At 39.2% G+C, this 24,730-nt stretch overlaps 1 protein-coding gene across 1 annotated transcript in view; it reads right to left on the bottom strand.

The window, feature by feature from the left end:
- Window positions 1-15,862: 15,862 nt before the first annotated feature.
- LOC100888221 (E3 ubiquitin-protein ligase ZNRF3) overlaps window positions 15,863-24,730 on the bottom strand; it is a 49,680-nt gene continuing 40,812 nt past the window's right edge. Inside the window, exons 5-8 of the mRNA XM_030992035.1 lie at window positions 22,352-22,534; window positions 20,765-20,867; window positions 16,802-18,268; window positions 15,863-16,114 (exon numbers count right to left, since the gene is read on the bottom strand). Of these exons, the coding sequence (XP_030847895.1) occupies window positions 16,026-16,114; window positions 16,802-18,268; window positions 20,765-20,867; window positions 22,352-22,534 (1,842 nt within the window). The 3' untranslated portion in view covers window positions 15,863-16,025. The remainder of the gene's footprint in view (window positions 16,115-16,801; window positions 18,269-20,764; window positions 20,868-22,351; window positions 22,535-24,730) is intronic.

Raw genomic sequence — 24,730 nt, 5'->3', positions numbered from 1 at the left:
TATCATATTCTACACAGAGGCATTTTCAAGAGACAGTTTCTATGATTTGCTTTTTTGCTATAGAGAATATTCATGAAATTATGCAAATTTAAGCGCGGTCATTTTTTCGTCGCGCGAAAAATACGATCAACTCGGCTTAGCGCGGGAAAGTCTAAACAGCTCGCGGGTATTAATAATAGTAATCGCCGAGGAATGCTAGCACTTTAGGAAGCCACGCCAGTCATTGTTTGTAATTAGCCGAACAAAATGTTGTTTGATAATGAGAAATAACGAATTTGGGTAGGATTTCACAATATCATAATTACGTCACAAATAATTCTTGAATATCTGAATCACGATGAGCCTTTATTTCAAGAGGTAAAAACAGCCAAAAATAAGTTGAACATTATCATGTTTGGAAAATTTTCTGGCCGCCCCCACCCACCCCTTTTTTGGAAAATAGATGTTCAAACTTCGCTATTGCTTAACTTGTCATTTTGATTGATTGAGAAATGCATGAAAAAAAGCTAAATATTCAAAAAGGAACAAAACTAAATATTCACACAAATGTTCAGTTTACGCATTCATAAATGCCTCAGAATGTACTGTAGTGCATCTTAAGGTTCAACATTTTCCGGGGCCAGGCTTCGCGCTTGCAACTTCGTATATTTCATCCCCCCCCCCCCCTCCCCCCTCCCTTTGAAAAATCCTGGATCCGCCACTGATTGTTGTAATACATGACTGGCACGTGATTATTATTTAACCCCATGCTAGCATGCTCTCGTGTTTCTGGATATAAATGTTTACATCTGGTATATCTGCGCAAGGAGAGCTGGGCTGATGTCTTTAAAATGACAGAATAGGATGAAAAATAAAACGGACTTGATTATTTATCCATACAATAATACCAATTCAATGGTTTGCACACAAACCTCTAGTCAACTTGCAATAATTCTGCACTACCTCAAATATTTCCCTTGTCATTAGATTATGGTATACTACAAAAAAATGAATCAATATTAAGATGACGAAAAAGACATAAAGAAGTTAAATATGTATTTTTTTTTTTAAATACAAGTGAATACTAATTCTCCATTGTTAAGTACGTATTCAATACATTTCTAGTGACGTCCTTACGCTAACGCATGACCAATATTCAACATTTTCATTGACACCGTCAAGATACTACGTCGACAGAAGGACGATAAGTAAGTGCATTATTATGAATGAATTTTTGTAAATAACCGGTCTTGTCGATTGATTTGGGGTCGATTGGGAATGGGTCATTTATAATGTTTCCGGTGGAGATTCCCACATCCATGAAATCCAATCATAATGATTATGTTGTTATAGTCACTGGCGTACTGATGGGGGGGGGGGGGGGGGGGGGGGGGGGGGCTTGTCAATAAAATTCAAATGTGGTTTATTTCTACTTCGATACCAATGATTTACAAATGTTGCTGAAATGAAATGATTTTCCGAGATTATTTTCTCACTTTTTTTGTAATTATACTTTTTTATGCGTTTATTGGAAAATTACAAATCACCAAATTAACAGTCAGGCAAAAAATATCAAGCAGCCGACATGTCAGGGCCCGCAAAACGGCGGGGCTCGGCGGGCTCGAGCCCCCACCCCCTTCCCCCTCCACTTTTTGTAAAAAGTATGTTAAAGAGAAAAAGAAATAAAGAAAGAAGGAAAGAATAGTGACCCGTCGATGTCACAAGTAAGGTATCGAAATATGCTCATCTGACCGTAATTAAATGCCTAATACCCCCTGAGCTTCAGGGGGCTTTGCCCTTTGGACCCCACCAGGGGCCCTAAGGTGGGCCTCTGGATGCTCATCTGACCGTAATTGAATGCCTAATACCCCCTGAGCTTAACCCACACCACACTCCTCCGTATAAAAAAAATTGGAATGGCGTGTTAGTAAGCATAATTATTGACTGTGCCGCATGAAATACTTTGTAAACACTGTGAACATTGTGTATAATAATTATGATTGATAAACACGAAAAGCAAACGGTTCGAAAACAAATTTCTAGATTTCTGGGTAGATGTAAAGTACTCTAGCCTCATGAATAATTAACATAACAAAAAAGAGTAGTTTGTAGGCCCACATCTTGACCGTTATCGTCAATATCCGCACCCCCCCCCCACCGCGCCTTAAAAACAATTGCCCATTATGCCACCTGGTGGTGATTTGGGGGTTTCATTCTGCCCCAAAAAAGTTTTCGCTAGCTACGCCACTGACTGTAGACATCACGTTCGGGTTACGTACTATATCATTGTCATAAAATAACAATAAAAAGAAAGATACTAATAATATGTCTTGTTTACCCAGGGTTACCTCATCATTATACTGTTCTGCAAATCGTAGTATCATTAACCTTTATGTATTTCGCTCCCTGCAGTATTCTTTTTTTCTATTCCTTCAGTATAATATTCAAGAATACAACTGATTGCTGATTAAAATCTGTTTTGTTCATTTACCAAATCGGTCTCAATCCTTAGAGAAAAAAATATTAAAAACAACTATTAAACTCACCGATCACCAATACTCTGATGACTTCAGGAGTATCCTCCCTTCAGATTCCACACTGGCATCAGGGGGAAATATCGAGCAGTAGTTCAAGCGGCGATTTCCCGAGCGCCGTGATTCACATTTAGGGCTATAACTCTGAAAACCGATGTAACTCGCTCCTTATAACAGCTTTTCCGGTCGAACGAATATTCTGCAGTCATTGAATTAAAGATATTAGGAGCCTACAATTCAGAGTCAGTGAGTTGGACATATAAAGTGACGTCAATCGAGGAAGTTGTGTGATATTAGAATGGGAGTGTAACCGTCTGTATGATCTATGCCGTGTCTATAGCTGATCAAAGCCACGGTTTATTATTAGACCTGGGGAATTCCACGTCTCAAATCACCATTGTATGCATGTCAATAGTCACGTAATATGATTAAAGCATAAAAGCTGTTCACAATAATATTTGCACATCACATCATGTCATCATATTTAATAATAGCTTGGTCTTGTTAATTCTACTTATAGATTCAGTGCAATTGATCAAACATGTCTAATACGAATTATAATACAAACAGTGAGAAGAAGAAGAAAGAGAAGAGGAAGAATAAATTATGAAATATTGTATCCATTTACCACTAGGCTTGAGAATGGCATGTGTGGATTAACATCTTGCCAAAAGACATTAGTGCTGGGCTGGGATTCGAACCCTACGACAAGTCACTGAGGGTCGAGTGAATGAACCACTATACCACAAAACCTTCACAGTATATGGAGGCGTCGTGATTTTAAAGACGTCAATTTAATAGGCCTACCACGATTTATATATTATGATTGATATAATGAATGGTCTGTCACCCCAACTCCTCTTTGTTCGTGAAGTGAACTTATTCTACTTTTCTTTTTCAAAGGTATTGCCTGTTTTTATTGATATTTCTCTATTTCAAATGCAATACTGTTGTGCATAAATTATGAATAGTAAGCAAATAACTACCGTTGGTGAAGGTGATGGGACAAACTATCACTTCCGAGGCGATCTGGATATAGCTATCTTTCCGAAGCGAAGCTGAGGAAAGATAGCGTATACATTCTGATCGACGAGGAAGTAAAGTTTGCCATCGCCTGAAACCAAAAGGTGATTATTTGCTTTATATTCCACATCTAAAACAATTTAACTACAAAAAGAAAAGGACGTGTATGCATCTACATGAAAGACACCAGGCCCAAATTCACACCAAAAAATGTAAAAGTTTAACACAATCCCTTGAGGGTATGGTGCGCGCATGTGTTTGCTTTAATTGCGCTCATTGGTAATGCGCGCTTAATTACGCCTGTTTTAGTGCGCCTTTGGATAATCTTCAGTGAAAGTGCGTTGCCCTTTGTAGATAGTACCTCTATCTTCAGTAAAAGTGCGTTGTCCTTTGTAGATAGTAATACTATCTACAAAGGACAACGAACTTTTTGCTTCTCCCATCAATGATGGGCGAACTATCTTTGATCACGTGATTTACTTATGACCAATCGTAGAGCAAGATCCTTAGTATGTGGAATATAATATTTATTAATATAACAGTCGTAATATCTTTGAAATGAAAACCACTATTATGAAAATAAAATGAAATGGAAAAACCTAATGAGTTTGATCCCTTCAAACGGATCTACATTTTATATACAGATAGTATACAAATATTGACTGCTCATGAGGATGATGGTGGGAACTATCACTCCCAAGGTGGTGTTCACACCGGCCCTTCTATCATCCCCGAGGCGAAGCCGAGGGGGTGATAGAAGGGCCGGTGTGAACACCACCGAGGGAGTGGTAGTTCCCACCATCATCCGATTACAGAGCAGTCCATATTTGTTTTATATACCAAGCTCAATCAGGCTGATGAACGAGGAGGGTTTAATCTAAGTCTGAATAATAAACTGAATTTAATCTGAATTGTGAATTTAATTTGAACTGTGAACCTAACTTAATTTGAATTATGACTGAATGTAATCACCTATTTTGAATTATAACTTGCATTTAATCTGAATTGTAAACTAATTTAATTTGAATTATGAATTCTAGGTGATCGGAACTTGAGGTGAATTATGTTATGAAATATGAACTGAATTGGTCTGAAGAATAAATTGTATTGCATTTGAATTGTGAATTTAATTTAACCCGAAATATGAATATAATTTAATTACTTAGTTTGAATTATATATTGAATTTGATTTGAATTGTTAATTTTATATTAATCTGAACTACGAATTGAATTGATATGAATTATAGATTGTAGTAATTTGAATTATGAATTTATTTAACCTGAATTGTCAATTTAATTTAATCTGAATTATGAATTGTACGCGATCGGGATTTGAATTGAATTATTTCCTGAAATATGAATTGAATCTGTTTGAATCATGAACTGTATTGAATCTGAATTGTGAACTTAACTTAACCCGAATTATGAATTTAATTTTATTACTTAGTTTGAATTATAAACTGAATGTGATTTGATTTTGTTAATTATATTTTAATTTGAATTACGAACTGAATGTGATCGGGATTTGAAATGGATTTGATCTGAATTACGAATTGAATTGGTTTAAATTTTTAATTGTATTTAATTTGAATTGCGAATGAATTTAATCCGAACTTGAACTGAATTTAACTACTTAATTTATGAATCGAATTTTAGTCTGCATGTTGAACTATCGTATTTATTGTTACCTATGTGCTATGTCCAAGTTAAATGTTCTACTCTCTACCCATATGTATCTTATTGATGTTTATAATGTGTAACCTTGTACCGACATGCAAATGAAACAAATTTCCAATCATTGGACAATAAATTTGAATATGAATATGAATATGAATATCCTTTTTATTGATTCATGATTAGTTCTAGCTGTATGTCTAGATCTAGCTCTAAAAAACAGGAAACGAGATCAAGAGGAATTCACTCACCAGAATAAGAAAAATCCAACATCAAGTCAAAATTAAAGGCAAGAGTATTGAATTCCTACGCGCTGCGCGTAACCGTGCGCGCGATTGCGGTAGCCTAGCAACTCAAAAAATTGGTGTGCGTAACTAAGTCGCGGGAGGGGTTAGGGGTCCTATCCCGGGGTTTGATAGTAGCTATCAAACCCTCTGACGTAATAATACTTGATAGATCGAAATGCTCTTTGACATGTGATATTGTTTTGACCAATCAGTGAATGACAATCTATGTATGAGGTATATAATAATTGTTATTGATTGGTGTTAGTTTTTTTTAATTGCATCTGATTAATCATATCATAAATCAATACTATGATTCCTGAAAGACAACCACTATGTTCAAATAATGTATGCCTTGGCCGAGGGGAGGCGATCCCCGGGGGGGGGGGGGGGACACGTCCTCCCCCGGGAAAATTAATAAAAATGCAAAAATCTTCTCACTAGATTAATATCCTTCAAAATGTACAAAGTAAGTCAAGATTGTAGAAAATGTGTATTCCGTTCGTTTCACGTAAGTACAGTTTACGCTATGCTCCCTTGTCCCTCGCACACCCCCCCCCCCCCCCCCCCCCCCTTCCCGGCATGAAAAGAAATCGCCGCCCCTATCTAGGCATAAATATGTATGGTATGTTGCTATGACATTGTCTACATATATTGCGCAACATCTGTCTGGGGAAATTACACACATTACCACATTACCACATTACCGGGAATTGCGAAATAATAACAAGCGATCACATGCAATGCTAAAAATGCCAATGTTGCATAGTTTACATCCTACCCCCCCCCCCTTGGGGCGGATCTAGGGGGGGGGGAGGCCTTAGGGGGGTTTAACCCCCCCCCCCCTGGTCTGACAAAAAAAAGTAAGACATTTTTGTTGTTGATGTCGGGTGCATGTTTTTTGGGGGTATTGTTTTCTCCCCCCCCCCCCCCCCACTCAGCGAAATATCGGTCGGCGCTTTCAAATTCGCCCCCCCTTCTTGGAAAAGCCAGATCCGCCCCTGCCCCCCCCCCCCCCACCCCACCTACACACACCTCTTGTTTCTCTATCTCTCTCTCTCTCACACATAATTCTATCTCGTACATACAAACCTCGTCTCTTTCTCTCTCTCCCTCTCTCTCTCTCACCAACACTTGCACAACTCTTTTCTGTTTAACAGATGGATCTTAGGTCAGATTAAGGTATGTTTAACGATGAAATAGGTTTATTTACTGAGAGAATTGAGACATTAAAATAAATAGCATGATCAGACTTCGAGGAATCTACTCAAGAGCAATCTCATTATCCTATTCTTAGAGAAAGCATGTTCGGATTACGTAGTACATCATTTTCATGTTTGCATATTTCAAAAGGTGATGTACAAAGCGATTTAAATTGTCTTTGCATGATGTAGTACAAGACTTTGCCATTGTAGAACTCTATCACTGTGACACGATTGCTTGCCATAGATAGGGCCATTTTCTTGATGCGACACGTATTCATTGGGTGCAGGCACCACTGATCTCGATTTTTCGTAGAGATCAGTGGCAGGCACCGTCCGATGTCATCCCGTAGGCCTACCCATCCCTTTTTGTACTGTCTCTCTCTCTCTCTCTCTCTCTCTCCCACCTCCTCTCTGTTTCCCACTCTCTCTCCTCTCCCTCCCCCTCTCACTCTCCCCCACCTCCTCTCTCTTTCCCACTCTCTCTCCCCTCTCTCTTTCCCCCACCTCCTCTCTCTTTCCCACTCTCTCTCCCCCAAGCGCGTAGCCAGGATTTCATTTTAGGGGGGGGGCGGTGGGTGCAGGGAGGGGGGAATCCCCCCCCCCCTCCCGCGCGAAGCGCGGAAGCTTTGAAAGAAGACAATTCGTTGTACCTTTCTCGACTTATAATCCTTGTCTGAATTCAGTCCGCCCCTCCTGCGCATAGCGCGGAAGCTTTGACGTATTAGTAGACAAAGAAGACGATTCGTTGTCCCTTTCTCGACCCTTAATCCTTATCTGTATTCAGTCCCCATCACGCACAAAGCGCGAAAGTTTTGACGTTTCATTAATTTATTAGAGAAAGAAGACGATTCGATGTACCGTTCTCGACTCTTAATCCTTGTCTGTATTCAGTCCCCTCACGCGCGAAGCGCGGAAGTTTTGACGTTTCATTAATTTATTAGAGAAAGAAGACGATTCGATGTACCGTTCTCGACTCTTAATCCTTATCTGAATTCAGTTTCTCCCCTCCCGTGCAAGGCGCAGAAACTTTGAAGTTTCATTAAATTATTAGAGAAAGAAGACGACTCGAAGTACCGTTCTCGAGTCTTAATCCTTGTCTGAATTCAGTCCCCCCCCCCCTTCTCCTGCGCGAAGCGCGGAAGCTTTGACGTATTATTAGAAAAAGAAGACGATTCGTTGTACCTTTCTCGACCCTTAATCCTTATCTGTATTCAGTCCCCCTCTTTCGAAGCGCGGAAGCTTTGACGTTTCATTAAATTATTAGAGAAAGAAGACGATTCTTTGTTCCGTTCTCGACTCTTAATACTTAATTTGAACTCAATTTCCCCCGTTCCGCGCGGAAGCTTTGACGTTTCATTAAATTATTAGAGAAAGAAGACGATTCGTTGTACCGTTATCGACTCCTTTCCCTTTTTCTTCCTACGTCCTCTTACTTTTTTTCTTCTCTTTCTCTCTCTTTTTTTTTTTTTAGCCGGCGTTTTTTTGGGGGGCGACCGCCCCCACCGCCCCCCTTGGCTACGCGCCTGATTGCCTCCCTCCCCCTCTCTCCCCTCTCTCTCTCTCCCCCACCTCCTCTCTCTTTCCCACTCTCTCTCCCCTCACTCTCCCCCTCTCTCTCCCCCACCTCCTCTCTCTTTCCCACTCTCTCCCCCCTCTCTCACTCTCCCCCACCTCCTCTCTCTTTCCCACTCTCTCTCCCCTCCCTCCCCCTCTCACTCTCCCCCACCTCCTCTCTCTTTCCCACTCTCTCCCCCTCTCTCTCACTCTCCCCCACCTCCTCTCTCTTTCCCACTCTCTCTCCCCTCCCTCCCCCTCTCACTCTCCCCCACCTCCTCTCTCTTTCCCACTCTCTCCCCCTCTCTCTCACTCTCCCCCCACCTCCTCTCTCTTTCCCACTCTCTCTCCCCTCCCTCCCCCTCTCACTCTCCCCCACCTCCTCTCTCTTTCCCACTCTCTCCCCCTCTCTCTCACTCTCCCCCACCTCCTCTCTTTTTCCCACTCTCTCTCCCCTCCCTCCCCCTCTCACTCTCCCCCACCTCCTCTCTCTTTCCCACTCTCTCCCCCTCTCTCTCACTCTCCCCCCACCTCCTCTCTCTTTCCCACTCTCTCTCCCCTCCCTCCCCCTCTCACTCTCCCCCACCTCCTCTCTCTTTCCCACTCTCTCCCCCTCTCTCTCACTCTCCCCCCACCTCCTCTCTCTTTCCCACTCTCTCTCCCCTCCCTCCCCCTCTCACTCTCCCCCACCTCCTCTCTCTTTCCCACTCTCTCCCCCTCTCTCTCACTCTCCCCCCACCTCCTCTCTCTTTCCCACTCTCTCTCCCCCCACCTCCTCTCTCTTTCCCACTCTCTCTCCCCTCCCTCTCTCTCACTCTCCCCCCACCTCCTCTCTCTTTCCCACTCTCTCTCCCCTCCCTCCCCCTCTCACTCTCCCCCACCTCCTCTCTCTTTCCCACTCTCTCTCCCCTCCCTCCCCCTCTCACTCTCCCCCACCTCCTCTCTCTTTCCCACTCTCTCCCCCTCTCTCTCACTCTCCCCCCACCTCCTCTCTCTTTCCCACTCTCTCTCCCCTCCCTCTCTCTCACTCTCCCCCCACCTCCTCTCTCTTTCCCACTCTCTCTCCCCTCCCTCTCTCTCACTCTCCCCCCACCTCCTCTCTCTTTCCCACTCTCTCTCCCCTCCTTCCCCCTCTCACTCTCCCCCACCTCCTCTCTCTTTCCCACTCTCTCCCCCTCTCTCTCACTCTCCCCCACCTCCTCTCTTTTTCCCACTCTCTCTCCCACACCTCCTCTCTCTCTCCCACTCTCTCTCCCCTCCCTCACCCTCTCTCTCCCCTCTCTCTCTCCCCCACCTCCTCTCTCTTTCCCACTCTCTCTCCCCTCACTCTCCCCCTCTCCCTCTCCCCCTCTCCCCCTCTCTCTCTCTCCCCCACCTCCTCTCTTTCCCACTCTCTCTCCCCTCACTCTCCCCCTCTCCCTCTCTCTCCCTTCTCTCCCTTCCCCCTCTCTCTCTTCCCTTTCAGTGTGTATTCGCATGGGCTGAAAATCGCATTAGTGTACTAACAAAAATTTTCCCATGTATTGGATTGAAAGGGCAACTGTACGCTGCTTTCCTCACCTTCTTCATTTTCCACTGTATTTTTCTTTATTTCCTTTTTTTTAGGTGTCCATCCACTTTCTTATTCCCCCCTTTTCCCACACATCTCTCTCCTTACACAATGTTTTCTGCTTTACCCATTCATTTTTATCTCTTCTTCTTCTCTTCTCCTTCTTCTGCTCTTCATTATTTGTTTTCATCTTATTCTTCTCCTCCTCAGTTTCAGCTCATGTCCTTCTCTCTCTTTCTCACTCCTCAATTGTGTCTACCCTTCTTCTCGTTCTGTCCCTCTCTCGTGTCTCATTCGTCTAACTTTTATTTTCATCTCCCAGAATGTCTACACACACTTTGTTCTCTACACTTTTCTTTCACATAACTAAAACATATTTACAGTGGTCTCCTACCTTTTCTACCCTGGTCCCACATTCTCCACCCAATATACCATCAAGCTTTACCAATTCCCTACCCAAAAAGAAAGGTAAATTAACATTTCATTTTTGGAATTGGTAGTTTGAAACCTTATCTGGCATCTTCATCTTTTATTTCTCTCATGATGAGAAGAATTTATTACAATCGATATCCATGCTGATTTGTTTTTTGGGGGGGATTTTGTTAAAATATTATTACTATTATTATTATTATTATTATCATTATTATTATTATTTTTTGGGGGAAGGGGAGGGGGGTGTCCTTTTTTCACGACTCTCTTGTACTAGTATGTGATCATTATATTTCATCATAGTTTTATATCTGTTTTGTTAAAAACTATTTAAAAACCAAAACAAGCTTTACCAAGGCACAACTACAAGGACACTCAATGTTTTTGTTATGTCATTTATCTCCAGGTGAGTCACCTAGTAAAACATCTTCACATCGGCAATTCAATCTGGTACAAGGGTCTCCAGTTACACAATGTCATGATTTCACAATAACGGATAAGTTTACAGGTAATATCACAAGAAAAATCATTGAAAATCATAGTCATAAATACTCCCTTTACAAATGCTTAAAAAGGTTATGTCTGTCGTAATTATGGTAAATTATGACCAAATAAAACACAATTCATAGAAAATATAACTTTGATTTTTGGATGATGGATACACCTGGAAGCACTGCAGCTGTGAAAGAGAGAAAAGGAGAGAGAGCGAGAGAGAGGAGAGAGAGAAGAGAGAGAGGGAGAGAGATCAAAAGAAAAGAGGAGAGACTAGGATAAGAGAACAGAGAGAGAGAGGAAAGAGTAGATATACAGACAGATGTGAAGGAACAAAAGAAATTAAAATGAAATAAGACAAAGAACAGGAATAAGGAAATGTAACAGAAAGATTAGATGAAACAGACTGAGACACACGAAGAAGAGAAATGATCAGGATATTTTGCATATACAAAAAAGAAATGCAACATCATCCTACAAAATGAAATGAAAACAGTTAATGATGAATTCATAATAAAAGTGATGACATGATTTCTGTAAACAGAGTCACCACTGGTTACTTATTCTAATAATTCTGTGTCAACATATAAATAAATTTGAATAGTAAAATGACTACAATAACAGGGTAATACAGTTCCATGATCTACCCAAGTGTCTAATAATTTTGCCGTTTGGTTTGAGAGTTAAACTGATCTACTCCTCAATACAATACTCCATTTCTTTAAACAGGACACTATTTTTAATGTTTATCCCCATTTGTAACATAACAGTTTTTAAGTCACTTTAGGGAAACGTAGTTGTTAATTTCTGAAGCAATTCATAAGGGAAAATAAGTTAACATCTATGAATACAGTATAGAAACATTGAAAAGCACACAAACATCATCTATCATACACAATATATATGAATTCATAAAGATCTTACATTTTCATTCACATTAATTCATAAATTCATAGTCAATATCATAAGAATTCACAGTCTATTGAAAGATTTGTTAAATGTATCTATGTACAGTATGCAGTAATTTGGCAATAGTGTCTCTATTAATTACAATAATAAAATTACCTCAAAATTGCAAAATAATAACTAGTCAATAACTGTGCGAGTGTTCGATTTCAGATAAATCTGTACATGTATAAATACTTTAACTTAGCGTCTAGAATACCTGATATATCAATGTGAAATAAAATGTATAGAAACAGTAACATTTGCATAAAGACATCAAAGTAAAGCACAGTTTGTACACTCACCAAAGAAGCACAAAAAGAGATGAAAAACGGCATAATAGGGACCATATTAGCACAAGAAAATGGTTGTATTCTCTTATCCTTCATCGTACCTTATCCAACAAATAATGAATTACGCAGCTATTAATTACACCTTGTCTTATAGTCACAATAAAACAATCTCTTGCCGAAATATTGAGAATTTATCCTTCAATGATTTCTACTAAGGGTCTAAAACACAATACTGATGTACATTTCAAAGTTTGATTTTGTGTATGAAACTAATGGGAGGTAGTCTTACAAAACCCTTTCGCAAGTCAGTGAATAAAAACACGTTCTAAAGATAACAATGAAAATAAAGGCTTGTTCGGATATGGCATGGTAAACCGCTGCAAAAAAACACAAAATGCCATTGTTTATAATGTGTAAATGAATGGCTACTGCGCGCAATGAAGGACTTGCACGTATTCACGAACTCTGTGTTATGAGATACAGAAACGTGAAACGTTTTATACTTTACGTCCACATTTAATAAAAGTGTCATATCTCAACGAGCCTTCATACTCGATAAGATTATGAACATTAATTCAACAAAGCACCAAGGTTGTATGAACGGACTAGAATATTATCTTCGATCATATTATGGTAACAGTTTTGAAATTATTTCATGAATAACCATTTGCAGGTCTACCCTTTGAAATAATTTCAATTTGAATTGGTCATTTAAGGATACAGTAATAAACATCTTGAGACATAACCCAGTTACATAATGAGATATACTAGCACAGATATATTGTGATAATTCATTGTAGTGTTTTTATACCTTTGTAATAAACCCTGCTACTGATGTATCAGTAAAATGTAATTTCTGATGAAAATAGTTTAAATAGAAGACGATACAGAATAGCACTCTTATCACACTGAAAGAGTAAATTTCATTTAAAACAAGAAAAAAAATCAATTAAGCTGGGATTTACTCTGGCTGAATAAAAAGAAACAGGTAATGGACAAATAGTAACCTCTTTGATTGTCTGACAAATCACAAATTGCATGATTAAATTTTGATTGTTATTAATTTTCTCCCTAACCACTTCCTTCCAATTCATATTTTCTGGGAGGTCATTAAAATTCATGTGATACAAAGATGTCCTAAATATAAGCAGTTAGTCAACTTCACTAAATCACTAATAAATTCCAGCGCTATTAAGAACTCTGTAAATGTTTAAACCCGGTCAATGATCTCCCTACTTTCTTCTATTCCACTATCAAAATGATTGAGTATAAGAAAAGGTTAATGTCTCGATGCACGGTGATCAAAATCCAACTTGGCTATTATCACAAGTCTACAATCTAATCTCTATCGATACTTCTTGTCATTCTATATACAGTGTATGAGTAATAGGCCAGTTTGGGAGGAGCATGTACAGTTTACCACATTAAAAAAAGTTTTATCATGACATTGAGCTGCGAGGATAATTCTTAACAAGCCTCTATGTAATACATACAAAGTACCCTGAGATAAATAAATAAAACAATTCTCTTTGTACATGACAAGAAGTAATTTAAAAAAGACAGATTTATGCTTATAACAATACTAGCAAACATACATCTGAATAACATAATAATGCTTATATGAGTAATACTGTCTTTAGATACATGAATTCAACCCCCATATCCATCAAAGCATGAACAATTGAAAAGTTCTTATTGATATTTATCTTATTTCTTTCTTTTTCTTATTTTCATTTTTTGTAAGTTGGGTTACAATTTTTTGAAATACATGATGATGGTATAGTACTTTGCAGTCTTTGGACTTCCAAGACAGCTTATAATTTGAAGATCTCTCATTTTTCTGTAAAAAATTCATTTGAATTGAAATAAAAACCCTGGCATGTTAATCCATTGTCTATGGGAACTGAGTGGCTCCTGCATTAAAACCCATTAAATTGAGATATTTCATGAGTCAACATGTTAATTCTCTTAACTTACGAGGTAAGAAGTTTACTTTTATAAAATAGCCAGCGATTGAGAGCAGCATGCTGTCATACTGCAAGGATGCTTAACAAATATGGAAGAATAATTATGAAAAATCATTTAATCCAATTTTTAAATTGACTTATGCAACTGAAAGGTGCTCACCCTGTAAGAACCAAAGAAAAAATTATGAGGTATTAGTTCAGTGATATCTGTAGTGATTGGTATTGGGAGAGTCATTTTTCATATTTGTTGTAATACAGTATGACAACTGGCATTAGCCAGTCACATTTACTAACTTTCAGAAATGTTAAGACTCTTTTCTTTTTCTAATCAAGATCATGATATTTAAAAAAAAAAATTAAAAAATGCTCAGACCCGAATGAAATATTGCATTCAAGATTCAACAAATACATTCCCAAGAACAGAAAAAGTCTACTCGTCATTAAAGGTATCATAAAATTCTTGTCACATGATTGGCAAAAGTTTCAATTAATCTGGTATAAAATACAATATTCTTCTCTTTAAATAGTACTTTAAATTCATATGCTCCATCTGTAAAAGCACATCATTTGAATGTTAATGTGCCGCTGAAAAGATTCCTTGCAATAAATACTGATGATTTGAAATACGGTTAGTTCTGTATAATACAAAGTTACATACACTCTGTGATAAATCTTTCTCTTCTTCACCACTTGTCCTAATACTAATCTTCTTCTACTCTGCTTCATTTCGTCATAAGTATTCTCCACCCCTTCCTTCCACATTTTAACATAGTTCAGTCCCACCAATACATTAAAATAATTTCATTTGAAAATGCAAGGTAAGAGTTTGATTCTGCCTACCCATCCCCCCCTCCGCCCCCCTCATATAAAATGTAGTATTGAGAGCAGCCAAAATATAAAAAATATAAATTTTCCACTCGTGTTTTGTGCACAATCGATTGTCAGGAGTGAACATGCAAATTATGAATCAGGTAAGTCCATGATATTTTCTGCCAAACGTTACCATTAACATTTTAGATTTCAGTTTATCTGATAGTCCAACTAGGCCGTGAATCAGATGTGACATCAAATAAATTGATATTTGACTGTCAATTTCTGTTCACAATGCAATAACAAGACTCGGTAATACTTGGTGACATATGTGATATACCTTGGGACTTGTTAAACAGGGTAGCATTTCATGAAACCGTTATACGTACAAGTTCACCGACATCCCATTGAAATGCGTGTTAAACTTAATACATGCATTTCAATGGGATGTCGCTGAACTTGTACATATGATGGTTACGCGAGACGCTGCCCAGGTGATAATTCCTAGACCATGAGTAAAGAAATGCTCTATCTATTTGCTGAATTTCATCATTCTTTCGTCATTCTACACCTGAGATCCATGGGGGGGGGGGGGGGGGGGTTGTTGACTAGGATAGCCAAGCAAAATATGGTAGCACGAAAAGACACATCTTAAAGGGCGATTCCACGCAACGTGTATCGTATGACATATGAATTTTATCCGTTTACTTCATTCAAAAATGAAAATCTCTTGATATAATCAGTGAATATTAGTTCTTTCTTGGTATCACTTGGTATCACGATGATCATGTAGATATTTGTCATTCCTGGATGAAATAAATTGGAAAGTGTAATATGTCGCATGGGATATATGTCACAGGGGTCTCCCTGTAACACAAAAGGTAGAATAACTGGGGATGTTAGTGAATCAAAAGTTGTCATTTGACAAAGCTGCATTAGAATGTAGATAACATGACGCTTTATCCAGGTAGTAGCAGTGTTTTATGGCTCAATGCCGTAACAATATGGTGCCAACTCTGTGACGTCAAATATGATTTCAGCAATCATGCACTTTGCGTTCTCGATGTGTCTTTCTGTCCCTGCAGATTTTGCTGAGCTATCTATCTAATGCTGGTTGGTTTGTGGAACATACATCTTAGGTGCATGGAATGGTGAAAGTACTGAATTGTTTTACCCTGTTTTTTAAATCTTATGTACGTGCAAAACGATAATAACTTTAATAGGTGTATGCATCAGAGGCTAGCTGGTTGACAAAGGGTAGGTGTGCACAAGGTCAAAGGTCAGGGGTCATACTATTTCTTCCATGACCTTGCGTGATGTGTTGGCAGCAGAAACAGAAGGAGAAGTCCCTTGGATAGGCATAGTGATGACTGTTCCTGCAAAAAGATAAAGAGGATCATAGGATTGAGAAAATGTAAAAAATTGCTTACTGTACAAGCCTTAAAGGCATTGTTTAACAATGTTAAATCTGAGATGAATGGCCCTACCTGTTATCAGTGTCTGTGATATGGTGTAATATCGCAGCCCAACAAAATTTGCGCTTCAAAATGATCATGAAGTGCCTCAAAAAATTAAAAATCTTTGAGTGACCTGTTTTACCATACTCATTTTCCCCCCAATAGACTGTAGTGTTATAAAAACTGTTAGGAAAACAACAAAAAATGAAATTTCGATTTCCAATCGTAAATATCTTGATAATCAGACAGGCGATCGGCTTGTAAAATTTATGGGGTTCCTGACTGACCTAAAGGTTTATAATTATGATTGCAGCATGAACTAAATCCAGGATTCTCTTTAGAATCTGAGTCAAGATACCCAATCCCTTTAAAGCCCCACTGTCCTACTTGTAGCTACTTGCTCCTTCTATATAGAAAACTTCCCCAATCGGTGCCTGTTGGTCCCCCATGATCCTTTTTTTCTTATGTTAGTTGGGAGCTGAGTTAATGAGATAGCCACCTGTCAGTGACCTCGCTGTGTGGTCTAATCCCTGCTGGCCCAATAGTGTTGACGGTCTTTAAGCTATTATACGTGTTTGGTGGCATTGCTTCCAATGTCAAACTTACCCTGGGTATTCTTGAGAGTAGCTACAGATTGCACTGGCAGAGTCAGATGAGCTCTTGGTTTCCTGGTGGGTGTCCCTCTACTTGACCTCCGATGACCCTTCGACCCTCTCTCAGGTTTGCCACCAGAGGGAGTCTTATCTTCGGGTGACGGCGCGGGGCTCCGTTGGTCCCACACCTCGTTGTTACCGCAGCAGCACGCACACGGCGTCTGCTGCCGGCTAGAGTCTGATGATTTGGGCAAGGGTTGCGGATAATGCGTCTGAGGGGTGATGGTGTTTGGCGTGCCCGTCTTGGACTCCGACGGGGAAGGGGATTTGGAGGAGGGGGAGCACACATGATTACCCCTAACTTGGGATGATACAGAGTCTGGTGTCGTGACCGTTGATACACTGCTCTGAGGTTTGTAGGGCTGGATGCCGTCTCTTCTCGACGTGTTGACTCGCGTCGAGAAATTACTACCGCTGCTGGCGCTGGCGTTGGCATCGCTCCCCGATCGCTTCGGGTCATCACTGTCTGATTTGCTATTCTGTTTACGATTTGCATTTTGTACTTTTCCTTTGATTAAGCATGAAGGTGTTAGTTGTGCCGGTGGGCCTACATTCCAATACTGTTGAACGACCCCTGGTCTTGAATACACACAAGGGTCACATCCTGTTACCTCACTATGACATGTAGTAGAGCTACCATACACGCTCTGCGTGCTGTCAAAGTTTTCAGGGCTACTGGTGGAATCACTGCACTCAAAGTCTGCATTGAACGCTGATAAGCTGAGGCTGCTGCTTGACTCCGAACCCCTGAGCTGGTTGGTGGCGCCCTGCTGACAGGCCGTCGACGTGACCGCCTCCAGGTGCACCTGGACCGGCACATGGCACTGATCCCGGTAATGTCTGGATCCCTGAGACACACCCCTCTTACCGCTAGCACCACGTGAGCAATTAACCCCACCACCACTACCACCACCACCACCACTCCAAGGGACGTACGATGAATTCACCACATAGTGGCTTTCAAACGAAGCTAGACCAAGCTGGCGTGGTGTGACGCACCGGGAGTTGTACTGACCGTTACAGTTGATATGTCTATGGCAATGAGAGCACACATATTCACAGTTTGACTGCCACGTTAACGGGCCACGCCCAAACCACCTCTCCAGCTGGCTTTGAGAGGTGGACGGGAGGCGCGGCACACCCTCCCGGACGTTGGAACCACTCACTGCCGCTGACCGGTGATCCCGCTTGGACATCGACTGTGGACAGCGGCTTTTGGAATGTTTATGATGGTGGTGGTGGTGGTGATGCGATGATGATGATGTTCGGTGGTGATGGTGGTTTGGGGGTGCGGCGTACACGCCTTCCCAGGATGCATCTCTTGTGGGTGAATTTGGCAAGCTGACTCGAAGTTGTTGATCAACGGGACTGACATGACCTGATGGGGAAGCCTCAGAACTTTTTCCATCAAGTCCACAATCTGGCAGGAAAAAAGAAGAAAATCATTTAATATTCTAGGATCACTTTTGAAAACTTTAAATTATTCTTTTTTCAATTTTTTCTCCCTAAAGGACACAATCGTAACAAACATAATTTCTTTGTTTCTACATCATGGGCTTAACTGCCAATAGCTTATACATTTTTCCTTGTTGCTTCTTGTTAGTTTATGATCTGACTAATAAGAAGCTTTATTCACTGAGCTTAAAAAAAAGGTGTCAATACATGCTAGATTCATCTCTCCAACTCAACAGATATGTTTTACTCTTAAAATAAACAATTTAAGATTTCATTTCTGTATGAACATGCATAAAATCTTATCTGTAAAAAATTCTACAATATCCATGACTGAGCAAATCAAGTCGTAACACACGATATTATCAGTAATGAATAAAGCTTTATCAAAACTAAAAGTGAGGAATTTCTTTTTTTTAAAAGAAGAAGAAAAATCAAAAACTATTATTGATTACATTGTTTTGCTGCATCATGAAACATGAATAGGCATTTGCTATCAGTTCAGTATCAATTCCCAAAATGTAAAGATTCAACAAGGTCTAATGTATTCTTGATACAAAAAGTGCAAGAGCGCCATCTACAGTTCTGGCCATGCTCTACTCAGTGGCACTTGATGCATAAATGTTGGCAATTCTCAGAATCTTGCTTGTGTGGATGAAAATCCTTTGTTTATTCTATTACCACTTAATATAATGTGTTAACAGTACATGCTTGATAAATTCAAATATATACAATATCATAATACATATCTTATAAAATGCATTTAAGTCATTTGAGAAATGATATTGTTTGATGATTTTGACAAGTATTAAATCATTATCATTTATATGTAATAGGATGATAACCTGGCAACAATGTGTTGTAGGTGTATAGTTTTGGATTTTCATGTTGTAACATCAAATAACATGTTTATGGTTGGTAATTTCTGCTTCAAATGTGAATACATTGCATAGACCATAACTCTAGAAATTCAAGGAGTGTGTTTTTAACCTAACAAAAAGAATTTTATTATTGCTGATCTTTGGTAATTCCCTTGCAAGATAAATATTCCTAAATATAAATAACATTTGTTCCTTTAAGATGTAATCAATTATCACAGACTATAGGTTGACACACAAGGTAGAATTATGTGCTTATATTGAGACAGATAACACCAAGATATGATACTTGATTACTATTAAAAAAGAAGATAACATCTAAAAACATGAGATACTAAATGAAACATTGATTACCATTGGATCAACAGCTATCAATACATATAGAATAAGTCACAAATTTAATCTCTTATTAGGATAGAGGAAACCATATCAAAACTTACATATCAAACGAAACATGAGTGACTATTATTGGATCTACAGCTATCAATATATGTATGAATAAGTGACAAATTTAATCCCTTCTTAGGATAGAAGAAACCATTAAAAAACTTAAGGATTAAATGAAACATGGGTATGAATAAGTAACAAATTTAATCCCCTTTTAGGATAGAAGAAACCATTAAAAAACTTAAGGATTAAATGAAACATGGGTATGAATAAGTAACAAATTTAATCCCTTCTAAGGATAGAAGAAACCATTAAAAAACTTAAGACATTAAATGAAACATGGGTAATTATTATTATATTAGGATAGAAGAAACCATATAAAATCTTAGATATTGAATGAAACATGAGTATATAGCATAGGATCTACAGCTATCAATATATAAATGAAGAAGTAACAAATATAATCCCTTATTAGGATAGAATAAACCATATAAAACATGAGATATTAAATGAAATATGAGTAAATAGCATAGGATCTACAGCTATCAATATATGTATGAATTAGTAGCAAATATAATCCCCTGTTCCCTTTTAAAGATTAAAGATCTGGATGATACTAATCCACAGACTGGAATAAAACGTGAGTAATAAATGCTCATTTTCTTTCATATGTATGTCAACTATTTCAACTATTACTTGCAAAGTAGTTTAAGGATTAGAGCAGGTTTTCTGTGTATTATAAGATGATGACGTGGATCCTAATCAAATGATTGGTGGAAAGCGTACACATGACCAGGCATTTTTGTTTGCCCACGCGTAATTTGGATAATGACCGATCATTATCCTGTGGTAATGACCGGTCATTATCAAAATCATGTAATAAAACATCGTTTTATAAAAATAAAAAAACATAATCTTATAAAACAAATAAAACACATCATTTTGTTCGGGCATTAGTAAAATTACCCACACTAGGTACTTTCAAAACAGTCCAAACGCCCTGTCTATCGCCTCGGGCGTGTTAGACTGTTCCAAAGGTACCTTGTGTGGGTAATTCTTACTAATGCCCTCAATGCTGTGTATTATTTGTATAATATTTGATCAAGTAGTTTTTTCCCTACTAGAACTAAACCTTGACTACCATTGTACAATAAGAAAAGTGCTAAGATGGTTATACAAGAGACAGTTTCTAGACTTACCTAATATATTAAACATACACAGAGGACAGGTTCGGTTTGACAGCAACCACGGATCCACGCAGTGTTTATGAAACTCATGTGCACACGGTACTATCCTGACTTCCTGTGATAGAAACAGAGAGAGAGAGAGAAAGAGGGGGAGAGAGAGGGGGGAGAGAGAGAGGGGAGAGAGAGAGAGAGAGGAAGGGGGAGAGGGGGAGAGAGAGAGAGGAAGAGAGAGAGAAAGAGAGAGGGGAAAGATAGGGGGAGAGAGAGGGGGAGAGAGAGAGAGAGAGAGAGAGATAAAAGAGAAAGAAAGAGAGAGAGAGAAAAAATAACAAGAGAGTTGGAAATAAGTTAAGATGTTAAGTAATGAGATAAAGTTCATCTTTTTCAGTAGCATTTATTGCAAGATGCTGTCTCATATTACAAAAAACTTTAACATTGGAAAGAAAGTCATTCTCGCCTACAGCATAGCTGATTGGCAATGGAAAGAAAGTTCATCTTTTTCAGTGCATAAGTTGTCAGATGAGATATATTGCAGAGTCCTTGAATAACTTGGACATTAGAGAAGGCCTGTCCTCACTATCTCGAGATTGCCAAATATCCAGCTATTTTGAACTATCCCGATCGCAAACTATCCAGCTAATTTGCGTCTTCATCAGACCGAAGTAGCAATTAGAAGGATATTTGGTCAGGATTGTCATCCCAAGATATCTTGGGATAGTTTGCAAAATATCCCACTATTTGGCAAAATATCCAGCTGTTTGCCCGTGCGTCTTCACTAGACCGAAGATTCGCAATATGCGCTTACGCTAAGCAAAATATCTCGAGCTAATTTCTCAAGGTCGAGTTTCAAGTTTCGAGGTCGAATCTGGAGATAGTGAAGACGCGATTTCTTACTTCGGGATTATTTCCCAAATCAGAAATAGCGGGCTATTTGGCAATCTCAAGATGATGAAGACGCACCTAGAGAGAGTTCATACTTTTTGGTGCAATCATGCTATGGTCGACGTCTTGACGAGTTAAGTTTTTCTGAATACACTGGGGCCTACACTTGGACATCAGAGTAAAAATGTTTCTTTTTCTTCTGCTGCATGGGTTGAAAAATAAAACTACTTAATCATGTCATGGGAACTGGACTGAAAGCTATCTTTTCTCATTTAGAATGATTCAACACTTGCTCAGGGGTTTGTCTGAACCAAAGATAAATGATGAAGGCTTGAGACAGCAATTGGCAAGGTCTTATAGCCCATTTCTGGAGCATAAACATGTAGGTTGAAAGATTGTTTGATTAAAGGCCATGGAATTCAGACATTTCAAAATCTCCCTTTTTCTTCTTTCTACATACAATTGCAGAACAAGACAAAATAGAAACTCATATTTTAAGTATCTAATTATCCACTGGGAATCGATACTATCATACAGTCAAACCTGCTTTAGTGACCACCTGTCTACAAAGACCACATTTTTTGTTTCCCTTGAAAATGCTTTCTCATTGAAACATGTACTAAAGGAACCTGTCTACAAAGACCACTAGTGTCTCCCTTGGGCGGTAGCTATCGACTGTATGATGTAAAAGGAAGTTGTTGATGGGGTGAGCCTTACCTCTCCTTCTCGAAACTCTTCTAGACATATAGCACAGATGGTACCGTCCGATGCTATACTGAGCGTGGTAGCCCAACGGTCATCGGGTAGGATCTTCTGCGAGTACCGCGGCTCGTGGTTACGACAGTACTTCCTGACCTCCATCTTGGAGAGTGCGTTCATGGCTTGCCTGGCTTGGGAGGACTGGACAAAGAGAGAGGGAGAGAGTGGAAGAAAAGCGGTGTAATATTGGAATGAGTAAATGAACTTATGTAAAGGGAGAGGGAGGGGGAGGAAAGAGGGAGGGAGAAAAAAAGGGAGAGAGAAAAAGAGGGAGAGAGAAAAAGAGGGAGAGTAAGTGTATGTGACAGAGAGAGAGAGAGAGAGAGAAGAAGAAGACAAAGAAGACAAAGAAGAAGAAAAAGAAGAAGAAGAAGAAGAAGAAGAAGAAGAAGTAAAAGAAGAAGAAGACAAAGAAGAAGAAGAAGAAGAAGAAGAAGAAGAAGAAGAAGAAGAAGAAGAAGAAGAAGAAGAAGAAGTAAAAGAAGAAGAAGAAGAAGAAGAAGAAGAAGAAGAAGAAGAAGACAAAGAAGAAGAAGAAGAAGAAGAAGAAGAAGAAGAAGAAGAAGAAGATGAGAGAAAAGAGAGAAGAGAGAAAGAGAGATAGAGATAGAGTGAATAACAAAGGGTAGATATATTGACAGGTAGACGTGTAGTAAACATAAATACAGAAACGGAGAGAAATGAAGGAAAGGTAACCATGAATTTGAACATATTAGTGGCAATTGTCATAAATTCAAAAACTTTCATTCCACTATCTCAGGCATAGCATAGTTCCAAATACCTTATTTTCCATTATAGTACTAGACTAAAATGGATCGCTTTCCCCCTTAATATAACTCTAATTGAAAGAATTCTGCCATTATATCACATCAATACTCTCCTTGAAAAAAATACAACATTCAAAACAATGAATAACTGTACCCCCAAAATAATGTATCTTGATTCAGCAAAAGTCACAAAAAATGGTTCATCACAAAAAAAAAAAATCATACACATACTTTGGACATTAATTAACACAAGATGGACACTATTTGTAATAGATGCTTCTCTCATGATGGGAGTTTGTTACCACGATTCAGTCAATTTCTCTTGATTCTTCCAAATAATTATGCTTCAGAGAGTATAGCTATGCCTGACTGGTCCAACCCACCCAAGGCCTGGTATCATCATCATCCAGATAAACTGCATCAATTGCTTCGCTCCGAGCTGGCGTGTCTTACAATTAAGGACCTAAGGTTTCGGCAAAAAACTGACCCCTCACGCACTTCTGAAAAACTCATCATCGCTCCGCAGTCTCCTCACCAACTAGCAATTGAGGAGGGAGAACAGAATGGCTGGGGCCAATAGTCACAGTGACTGCATACCTCGTTTAAACCAACTTGATTTGATTTAAAGGTACTATGTCCCATTTGCAGGCCACTTTTTCTTTAAAAAAAGTTAAATATTCCAACTGTATTTGAAAGATAATACTAATGTAGAGCTTCCCTCAAAACGAAAGGGCTTGAAAATGTCTTTTAGTGGGAAAATAACGACTATTAGTTGTTAAATCGACTTTAGTGGTTGCAATCACTAAAGTAATGGTCTGATTTTCAGACCCTTTTACCAAATGGTTGTACATTTTGTGCTGCGCAAAGATTGAATCAGTTTAATTTGGGCCATTACAAGAAGTGGTTATTGATGTAGACAGATGCTCATGTACCCTTTACAGCTCATTTTATATATGTTATTACCAAAGAAAAGAAAGAAGTCAGTCAGTCACTCAATAGTGTCTGAGAGTGAAGTCTAGAAAGTAAACAGGACTCTGCTAACGTTTAAATTTCACAGATAGGAAATACGAGACATAATCGTAGTTCCTGCAAAGTTCTACAAAAATGTTTGCTGCAAATGGGACATACTACCTTTAAACCAACTGATTAGATTTAAACGACTGTCCACAATAAGATCTTGGTTAAGAAAATAAGGCAACCTTTATTGTCTCTTACTGGCGCTGCTACGTTCCCGAGGCTCGACGTGCGCCCAGAGACTGACATAGCTGACCCGAATGGAGGGGTTCTACAGCCATCTACAGATGGCCACTCCATACTTTGTCTGGGTTTGTTATGATTTGAAAACCGGCCCACGAACATTTACCCATTGTGGGATGCGTGCGGTTTTGAAGAGGAAAGTCGATCGTTTTTCACAGGACGTCTCCTGTTCTGTGGTTGGTTACAAACTTCGTCATGAGGGTAAGGGGCCATTTCGTTCCATCTGCTTGATAAAACTATCCCATGTTGGTCCTCTTTACGCTGCTATGGAACATTGTGAGTCCCATCGCTGCGCCTTTACAGTGAATGTCAC

The sequence above is a fragment of the Strongylocentrotus purpuratus genome, unplaced genomic scaffold, assembly GCF_000002235.5.
Source record: "Strongylocentrotus purpuratus isolate Spur 01 unplaced genomic scaffold, Spur_5.0 spur5_scaffold_2, whole genome shotgun sequence".
NCBI classification, from domain to species: Eukaryota; Metazoa; Echinodermata; class Echinoidea; order Camarodonta; family Strongylocentrotidae; genus Strongylocentrotus; species Strongylocentrotus purpuratus.
The sequence above is the reverse complement of the archived record's forward strand: the minus strand, read 5'-3'. Positions and strand labels throughout refer to the sequence as shown.